The following is a 10523-nucleotide window of genomic DNA, read 5'->3' on the forward strand; positions in this document are numbered from 1 at the left end:
TCTCTGGCAGTTCTCTTTATATGAGTGCTTTGCAGTATTGTGAACAGTAAAAGCAATCCACAGAAGGGTTTTCTTTAGTGCACTCGTGCAATACCCATGGGTAGGCACAACAACAGAGATGGGCAGCTTGCAGAAGGGAGTAGTGCTAGAGGTAAAGGAATTAAATGCATGTCCATGCTACAATAAAGGGAGAAGAGAGGAGCTCACAAGGTATTAGCCCAAAGCTACCTTTTTTAAACTGAGCTTCACAAACTGACCTAATGAAGCACCGATGGATGCACAAGCAGCATTTGCTGAGCATCCCACACCAACATTAAAATCCCAAATGATTCTCTGACTTTTAATGCTTCTTAGATATTTTCACCATTATAACAATGTTGCACCATCACACCAGGTTTTTGTGTAGCTCACACCACCTTTTTTTTCTCCTCTCCCCCTCCCTGCCCACCCTCGCATCTTTTTGTAGTTTTCCGTTTTACAAGGGCTATAGCCCCACACAGTGTTAGAGGTGCCACATTGCAGAGGTGCTGATGAATGATGTACAGGACAAGCGACGGAGGGAGCCAAACTCTCTGCTAACCTTTTGCTTGTGTTTTTGGTTTGTTTTTATTTCCAGTGTGTCGGCAAATGCAACGCTATCATGGTGAGTCACTTTTGCATGAAATATTTTTATGGGTTTTGGTGTCTGGTGTTTGATTATGCATTGCTGTGAGCTGGTGCAACCCAGTGCCTATGCCCTAAGTGGACTCATGGTTGTGCTTTTGTTAAGTATAGCTCCTCTCAGAGCACCCTCCTTCCTGTAGGACCTAAGCCAACTTGCTTTAGAGAGCATCTCATAGAGCTTACACGTAATTACAAGGCAAAGATTTTATCAAAATATTTTCATACTTTATAACTCTGTAATTCACATTTAACAGTCTTTATTTGTTTGCTTGTCAGACGGGACAGGAATGTGTAGCAGTGTTCTTTTCAGCTTCTAGAATACTTACAAAAGAAAAGCCATTAAGCAGTGACTTATTAGAGAATCAGTAAGTGCAGGAGACACAGTGAATACATTCTGAAGAGTGTGACTTTCAGTTTTGCCAAGCACAGTGGTTGTTGAGCAGGTGTGGCCAGTCTCTAAAAGATTACTTTTATATTTATGCTAGACCTCTTTAAGAAGTTGGATTCAATTTCCAATTTCAAACTGCTTTAGGAACCTGCACCTATGAGCCCAAAGTCCTCAGCTTTTTGGATGTATTTTTTGTTCCTCTTGTCCCCATTCCCTGAGGGGAAAAAAGCATTTTCTTCAGAGGGTGGTTAGCCTTTAAGTGGTAACTGGGGAGCCTGGCTAAGCTGTATTCCACCATACTGAGACTAAGTGGGAAATTCTGCTCTTTCCTTGGCTGCAGCTCTCCAGTGATGACACGAGTTGCACTCAAGATTGTGACCCCTGTCATCATCACTGTCTTTGTTCTGGCACTGTACTTGCATGCCCAGCAAGTGGAATCTACTGCAAGGCTTGATTTCCTCTGGAAGCTTCAGGTTAGTGGGTGTCTGCTCTGTCAGAGGAATGCACATGGTCATTGGTGTTAGTATCAAACTACTGAGTTACTCACTATAGCGTTGAGGAGGGTTATAAAGTGCCTTTGAATTTAATCTGGATCTGGCATATAACTGGTCATACTAATAATGCTCTGCTCTTCTTTGGTACTTTGCATACACAGGGCTTCTCAGCCTGGTTATTCAGCGAAGCCTCTTGTTTCCTTGTACTTTGGATGGTCTCCACAGTAGAGGGTTATAGATCTGAAGATCAGGGTTAATGATTTTGGGCCACTGAGCCTGTCATTGTTGCTGAAACATATAACATTATTTGTAAATGTAGGAAGCTCATATTCACTACTGAATTGTTTGCCAGTTCAGTGAGCTTTGGTTCTCTGTGTTCAGAGGTGTAAAAGGTTCACATTTGCATTTTCATTCACTTCCTTGTTAAGCATGGGAACTGGCTTGATACCCAACCTTCAGCAGCCTCTCAGTAGCAGGACTAAATAACCAGCACACTGCAGATAATGCCACACTTTGCTCCTGGCCCTGGGTTTGGTGTTAAATTTTCACTACTTGTACCCAGAAGAGATGTTGAGGCATTGTGTGTGATTCTCAAGCAAGCAGGACAAGTCTCAGCTTTGCCCAGTACTCATAGCTGGGGAACCACAGGCCAGCAGGTTTTATAGAGAATTTTACCTTCTGGGTGTCAGGACATCATTCTAATAACAGGTCTCAGTAGTTTGAGTAGGAGGCTCTGAGGAAGCACTGGTTAATTAAAGCTCCTTGGGAAGCAAGTAAACATTGTTGTCCTCATTTATAAATGGGAAAACGATGCAAAAGATGAGCTGACTTGTATGTTCCAGGTCTGGTCTCAGCTGGCTGAAGCATTTATTTCCTCAGGCAGAGCCAAGTGTTTTCCATGTTCTGCCTAGACATGTACAGGTATCACGTTCTAAAGGGTCCTTCCTTGTTTAATTTAATCTCTAGTTTCAAATGTTTCTAGTTTCAGAAAAAAACCATTGTGATTTGCAATGGAAGATGATCTGTTTCCTTGTGTGTACACATGTATGTAAAAGCAGGCAAAGAATAACATCAAAATGCAAACTTCTGCATCGCTCTGGTTCTGTCCTCCGTCACAGTTTCACCATCTCTGTTCTCCCTGCAAGTTCCTTTTCAGCTTTTTTTCCCAGAGCACTTAGCAAAACAGTAAGCACATCACTGTGTCTCCCTTCTAAACTAGGCCACTGAAGAGAAAGAAGAAATGGAGGAGCTGCAGGCCTATAACAGACGCCTCCTTCACAACATTTTGCCGAAGGACGTGGCAGCCCATTTCTTGGCTCAGGAGCGGCGAAATGATGAACTGTACTACCAGTCCTGTGAGTGTGTGGCTGTCATGTTCGCCTCCATAAGCAACTTCTCAGAGTTTTACGTGGAGCTGGAGGCCAACAACGAAGGGGTGGAGTGTCTGAGGCTGCTCAACGAGATCATCGCCGATTTTGATGAAGTAAGTTGCAGAAAATTTGGGCGGACAGAGTGAACCGAATCAATATTTAGTTGGGCTTTGCTGAGCTCCTGAGAGAAGCTGGATTATGGGGTCCTGAGTCGCATGGAGTGCCATGAGTCACTTCTGACTCTAGAGGTCTTTAGTTTTGGGGGTTTTTTTCCCCCACATTAAAATCCTTTTGATTTTCTTGTCATTCATTCGAATATCTATTTCTTCCTACACTTTGAGTGGTGGAGGCTCTGTCCAAGAGTTTGTAGTGCCAGCATATACGTGTGTGTTAAGGTTTATTTGCTTCTTTTGCTCTTGTGAAACAGATCATAAGTGAAGACCAATTTCGGCAGCTGGAGAAGATCAAGACCATTGGCAGCACATACATGGCTGCCTCAGGCCTCAATGATTCCACTTACGACAAGGAAGGGAAGACACATATCAAAGCTCTGGCTGATTTTGCCATGAGGTTAATGGACCAAATGAAATACATTAATGAACATTCATTCAACAACTTCCAGATGAAGATCGGTAATGTCACTGTGTTTACGGGATTACATAGAGGCAGTGGTCATCTTGAGCTGGGGATTTCATGGAGAGTAAAAACCACAGATGTTACCTTAGCTGTACAGTGATGTGAATTGTCTTGTGTCTGGTGATTACCTTGGCCTTTCTAAAACATCAGAGCAGTTTTGTTAGGGTAGCAGCATCAGTCCTGAAGCTCCCTGGAGAACTGGGAGCAGATGGACAGCTGACCTTGGTTCAGAGAAGTTCCTACCACAGAATGGTCTCAGACAGTTTAGTTTGGCTTCATTTTGCCTGTGATCTGCTCCCTGCCCACATCCCATGGTCCTGGGTTCTGCCATTCATGGACGCTAAATTGTCTTTCAAGTCAGGGAATAAAAACAGACAGAAAAAGGGGAGAAGAAATGTGAGGATGTCAACTGTGGTATTTGTCCTGGCAGGCCACCAGGCTGCTGGCTGACAGGCACCCTGCATTGCAGCAGCTCTGTGCTGACTTCCCAGTGAGCTTGTCAGCCAGATGGCTAATAAACCTTATCCTGGTACAATATCTGGTACTGGAAAGTAGCTCTGGATTGAGCAGATCCAAACCTGTGCTTCCAGTCAGATGGGCAAAACAGAACTTCTTTTATTTTACCTGATTCTTTCCCCCCAGTTTGCATGTAGGTTTACATGTTAGGGTAAAGCACAGCTAGAACCTATCTATGGACCTCAGAATGTTTTTTATTGTCTGAAAAATAACTTGCCTCAAGCTTCATGTGGTTCACACATGATGAATCTGATCATTGTGGGAATTCTTCTCTCCTTCCAGGCCTCAATATTGGTCCTGTGGTAGCTGGGGTGATAGGAGCACGCAAACCCCAGTATGACATATGGGGCAACACAGTGAATGTAGCCAGCAGAATGGACAGCACTGGTGTGCCTGACAGGATTCAGGTAAGGCATTAACTGGAAAAGTTACATTGCCAGCTCTGTGCCATTTATAGGTTTTGAAACTTAATTAGAATTTTTGTTTTCTTTTATTCCTTTATGTCATTTGCACGGTACTGAAAGAAAAGCTGACTGGGGAATGCTAATTGTACCATCAAGTTTTGCCTTTTAATCTTCACCAACTTTGCAGCATTTGGTGAAAAGCATGCAACCTTGGCTCTGTTCTCTTCCCCAAGTGCCTTACCAGCACTGTGAGCACAGCCCTGCTCACCCACACGTGCTGCCAACTTTGCTGTTCAGCTACACGCAGCTGGAGGTTGTTTTATTTTTCCACGGGCTTGATTCAGAGAAGTGTTTCTGTAATTCACTTCTCTATTCACAAAGCCTGTGTTGAGAGGCCAGCAAGGATCCAGGCCTCAGCAGCATGGGGATATATAACCAGGGAAAGAGGATGGTTTACCAGCTTGATGGAAACTGTCTTGTAATCAGACATCTCCTTGGCCTTCAGACAGGGACCTGTCCAGTGATTTAATTCCACTGTCCTGCTCTGAGCCAATGTCCACAGTAACAAATTGTCATTCCTTGGAGGAGTACTGAACGGATGTAAAAAATAGAGTACCTGATGTAAAACCCAGGAGGGGAAGCCAGGCTGTTTCTTTCCAATTAAACTGTCAGTTAACTGGATCAATATTTATCCAACACCCTTTAAACTTTCCCACAGGATGGTCTGTGAACCATTTTCATTCTAGTTAAGCAAATCAGCAGAGCAATGCTACAGCAATAGGAAGCCAGAAATGGAACTATTTAAAGCCACCTGGAAAAGGTTGAGAAAATACATTGTAATAAATAAATATCTGAGGAAATCTGGTCTTTACACTTCTGTTATTTTCAGAGCAAGTGATTATTTTTGAATGGCATCTGCAGAAATAATTTAAATGCTGGCTGGATTATTATATTTGGTTGGTCTTTCTCATGGCCCACTGTCTTCTCCATCATAAAATCAAATGCCTGAATGACTCCCTCTGAACTGTACATCCACTGTGTAACTTCTAAGTTGGTTTTGAGGACTTTTTAAATATGTTTAACCTGTTTTCCTACTACCACTTCATATGAATGCATTTGAGCTGACTGACCTGCCAGATGCATCTTTTAAAATGTGACACATTGGTATCTTTTTATCCTGTGACGTCCTGGAAAACAAAGTGTGTTTTCCCCTAGTTGTGTACCCTTACCTGTGTAGTTTCTCACTTTCTAAAGGCTATGATTGTTCTGCAACTTGTGCCAACCATTTAGTGCTCACTATGCAAAAGTCGACTGACTTAGAAACAAAATAGTTGATCCTACTTTAATTTTGTCTACGGATTACTCCAAAAGCCAACCAAAAGCCTGTGTGGGAGGCATGACAGACATATGCTTACTCCTTTTTTCATTCTGCAGGTGACCACAGACATGTACCAGGTTTTAGCAGCCAACAACTATCAGCTGGAATATCGAGGGGTCATTAAGGTCAAAGGCAAAGGAGAAATGACAACATACTTTCTAAATGAAGGGCCTCCAATTAGTTAGCACCGATGGCAGCATCACTCAAAGATGGAATTTGCATTACTCAAGACTGTGAATCAGAGAAGTGAAGCAGTGAAGCTGATAATGCAGCACAGCTGAAATTTCACAGCGTGACTCTAGAGCTGGTATCAGCAAACTCTTTGGCCACCCATCCTGAGAGGCAAGCAAAAGAAACCACCTTGGAGTTGTTTCTATCCGAGTGCTGAATCGACCAAAGATGTGTACTACAGAGTTCACAGACAAGACATGCATTTGGAATTTTTAAAAAGGCTGCTACCACAGGATGATATAAGGAGCTATTTAAGTATTTATTGACACAACACAACATTTACTTGGTTGAAGGAATGTATGATTCACTACAAAGCATTACTTTGGAACGGATTTGCACTCCCTTGTTTCCATCCCATACTGCCAGCTATTTGAAGTGTACCACTGTGCTTTTATTAGCTGTTTTGAATGGGCTTTCAAAAGTGACACCCTCTGTTGCAGCACACAAAAAGGCCTTTTAGAAGGGCATTGGTCGTTTTTTAGTGTGAAAGACATCGCCCCTCAGTTCCCTTCTTCTACCTGGCTAAACGACTGCTTTTCTGTGAGGGGCTGGCAAATCTGATGAAGGGGAAGATCAAGATAAAGAAAGATGGCTCTACAACCATATTTATTAAAAAGTCTTCTGTGCTCTTCTTTGGTATATATCAGTTTACATGGGAAAGACTAGATGTAAACAAAGAGACACTTTGTGGGGGGAATTCCCCTGAAATTTGTGTGGGGTTTTTGGTTTTTTTTTTTTTTTTTCTTTTTTTTCTTTTTTTGTATTTTTTATTTTGTAATATTGAAAACATGGAGATCTAACAGATATACCAAATTCTATATTTTGTAAATTATATATATAAATTAGAAGGCAGGCTGTCGACACCAAGGTGTGGTGGAAGGTGTATATAACTTATAGACTTTTGTGTAATTTTTTTCTGCATAATATTCTGAACACAGACTTGGCAGTTTTCAGATTATCATTATACAATCAGCCAACAACAAACAGGTGAGTCTCCAGGCTGAATAAGACACATTCAAATGAATATCCAGAAAAATCTACAACCCCAAAGAAGAGGAAAAAACCAAAATGTGGTAGTCACACAATTGTTCCATGCAGCATTCAAGGAGAAGGTGGCACCTTAACAAATGGAAACAGGACCTTTGAGTTTTAGCTACTGAGATGGTAGCAAACATTTTATAAAGAGCTCTAAGCCAATCTTCTAACTCTTAACACGAGCTCTTATAAGAAGAGGAAAAAAATAAGCTCATTTGAACTTTTGTTTTTAAAAAAAAACATTTTTCATAGATGGTCTTCATAGAATCCTGCTGATATGAGAGTTGTCTGATACTGTAACTGCCATTTGACATTACAAGGAACTATGTACTGCAGCATCAAGTTGACTTTCCAGTAGTTGGCACTTTTTTAAACAGAGTCACAGATTTTCAGTCTTCAGGAATTGGGTGATGTTCAAAAAAGGCTGTGATGGCAAATGTGTATGTGAGGTAGTGGACCTTGAAATACAGTGCCATTGATATTGCGTTGGACATCTTCATCACCAGTGGGGGGTTTATGAATAGTTCACTGTTACCATTTATGTACCTTTTTTAACTATTAAAGAAAAATCCCTTGATATTTTATTAAAAACAAAATTAATTAAAAAAAAAGCTATATTTTTTATATTCTATGATGGGAGAGTTTTGATATTGAATTTGGCTAGCACTAAAAATTACTCCAATCTTTTGACATTTAATAAAGTTCTTTTCCAGTCTTCTCAGGGCAGCATTATTGTAATATTAACAGCTTAATGATTGCACTATGGTGGCGGTGATTTATTTTTTCCTACTCAACAAAGAGAAAAAGTGATAATCCATGGGCCTGTCTTAATTAATTTGCCATAATGCTAAGCATAACCCGAGCATGAAGCCATTTAAACGTGAGCTTAAATGGCATCACCCCTTTCCTTCCCCCTTCCACTAGGAAACATCTCAGAAAAAGTATAGTATATTGACTTCTGTAAAACTGCCAAGTCTGCCCTTGTACTATACTTTTGCTCCTTTACATCTTTCCTGGTTTGCAAAATACATAAGTTGCATCATGCTGTTACTCCCTTATCCCTTGCCTCCACCTTCCATCCCTTTCACCCTCTCACTGAGTTTCATTACCTTCATGCCATCCACTCAGTTTTTAGGTTTGCTTTTGGCTTTACAAGAGTCTGCAGTCTTCTTAACTTTTGATTCATCTTATGGAACTGTGTTGTCAATGAAATTTCAAGTCCCCAGTATCTCTAGCTGTGATTGTTGACAGTGTGTCATGATCATTTCAAGGGGTATTCACACACTCTTTACTCTGGCTCTTGCAAAAATGGATACAGTTATGATTTCCCATGGAAATTGAAATCTATTTAAGTAATTTAACTATATTAAACACTGTTTCACTGGTAAAGTGTCTCTGTTTTATTTTAGCTGCATCTGGCTAGTGAAGAAAGCAGGCTAAAGCTGTTTAGGAGCTCCTGCTTTTGCACTTGGGAACATCCAGCTCCTGACTAGCGAGGGGTTGGATGTCAGCTTGGAGCACACGGGCACTACACAGCACCCAGGCACAGAGCCTCCAGACCTTCTTTGTGCAGAAAACATCCCCTGGGTCCCTCTGTGCACGCACTTGCCTTGAATCATTAGTCTCAGGAGAGCTGACAAAGCCTTGCTGTGGCCATGTGGTGAAATACATTGCTAAAACTGAACAGATTTTTAAAAAATTAATTTTTCTGTTCTGTTAAATAAATAAATAAAAAAAAGTATTTTGAAAAGTACAAGACCTTTGCCAAAGAAATTCCCAGGTACCCTGGAACTTGTCCTCTGAAGGACACCTGGAGGAGGCAGCAGGGTTTCGGTCCTGCAATGTAATGCAATGGTTTCAATCTTTATAGGTAAAAGCTGCTACACCAATTAACAGATGCCTGAAGTGCAACTGAGAAACAAAAAGCTCCAGCTTTAAGTTGACTTCTTTAGTTCAGGAGACTGTATACAGGCACCTGAAGGAATAACTGACAATCTGATATTTGTTGGGATTTTACAAGTGTACTTGTAAAACAGGGCTACATTACAGAAAAGCCACAAAGCACTTAAAACATCAGTCTTTAACCAAGAGGGTGAAGAGCTATTTAATACTTTGTATCTTCTCTGGCAGGCATTGGGTGCTCAGCATCACCCAGCTGGGAGGCAATGATGGTTCAGCACAGCACTGGCACCATTTAAATTCAAAGCCACACAAGAGCAGCTGGAGAGAGCCTCCCCTGTCAGCAGTGGGCCCCGGAGATCTTTAGAAACAGAGGATTCCAGACACAAACAACTATTGCCATCTACTGGGAACAGACCTGCACAGCCTTAGCCGGGAGCTGTTAGCACTGCTCCTGCTCCTCCCTGCCAGGGTGCCCTTGGAAGGCTCCAGAGGAGACCTCTGTGCACAGTGCAGCCAAAGTTCCAACAGGTGCCATAAAACTACTGTTCTGTGGCAGCCAAGCCATCCTATTCTGCTCCTTTACCTGGTCTGGCATTGGGTATCTTGAGTCCCACCAAACCCAGGATGAAGCCCTCACCAACCCTGCTGTGTGTGAGAATCAGGGTTTCAATCCATGGGAAAAAAGCTGGGAAGTTCCTGCTCTTGCCACCTGACACTCTCCTGTCCTTCGGTGACTGTTCCCATTTGGTCTGAAACAAAATACACCCTTGCTCTCCTTTTAGCTGCCCAGCAAGGAGCACAGCACGTATCCATGCTTGCAGGGACAGGGAAAGAGCACAGTAAAGGGATCCAGAGAGCCATCTTAATGCTACACACCTCCTGCTAGGAATAGAGCTTCCCACAAGCTGACTGAAGAACCAAAGCAATGCAGACTGTATCCTGAAAAGGGCAGCAGGAAGCCAAAACAGAGCTGGGTCTTTGCAATTTAATTTAATGTCAGATTAGCTAAGGTCATGTTGAAAGCAGGCACCAGCTCTCCACAGCTAGGTGAACATACCCAGCCAGTAATGTCCTAAAATCCTTCTCTCTTGCTCTCATGGCATTCCCCCAGCAGCTTCAGTACAAGAGGTGAAGAAGCTCTTGTTTGCTTTCAAGCTTTGAGTGGTGCTTGACAACTCAGGTGTGTTCTTCAGCTCTGCTCAGCATACAGGTTAGGGGGCTAATCTTACAGCAGCACTGCAGGGCATGTAAACAGTGACTTGTTATTGAAAGAAAAATATGACATTGTGGGTGTTGGATGGACCCGTGCCAACCTTAAAGAGGCTCACTTCATAAATACAGCATGAAGTGAGTTCTGCTTCTACTAAATCACATGGAGAAAAATCAAATCAAGCGACTATGAATGGCCCTGTGCAATTCAAACCAAAGCATGTTGTTCAACAGGGTAGTAGTCATCATTCATAACTTCATCTTCATCACTCTAATAACTCAGGAATCTGGTCAAAT

General features: G+C 42.1%; 1 protein-coding gene across 2 annotated transcripts in view; it reads left to right on the top strand.

Annotated features, from left to right (window-relative positions):
• The window catches only part of ADCY5 (adenylate cyclase 5), a 198751-nt gene extending 190247 nt beyond the window's left edge, over positions 1 to 8504 (top strand). The window contains exons 16-21 of one of the 2 annotated variants that reach the window (XM_030454039.1): positions 617 to 643; positions 1392 to 1524; positions 2765 to 3028; positions 3343 to 3547; positions 4350 to 4474; positions 5906 to 8504. In XM_030454039.1, the coding sequence (XP_030309899.1) occupies positions 617 to 643; positions 1392 to 1524; positions 2765 to 3028; positions 3343 to 3547; positions 4350 to 4474; positions 5906 to 6034 (883 nt within the window). In that variant the 3' untranslated portion in view covers positions 6035 to 8504. The remainder of the gene's footprint in view (positions 1 to 616; positions 644 to 1391; positions 1525 to 2764; positions 3029 to 3342; positions 3548 to 4349; positions 4475 to 5905) is intronic. The other variant, XM_030454040.1, reaches the window with a different exon arrangement.
• Positions 8505 to 10523: the final 2019 nt, after the last annotated feature.

The sequence above is a fragment of the Calypte anna genome, chromosome 7 (genome assembly GCF_003957555.1).
Source record: "Calypte anna isolate BGI_N300 chromosome 7, bCalAnn1_v1.p, whole genome shotgun sequence".
In the NCBI taxonomy this organism is placed as follows: Eukaryota; Metazoa; Chordata; class Aves; order Apodiformes; family Trochilidae; genus Calypte; species Calypte anna.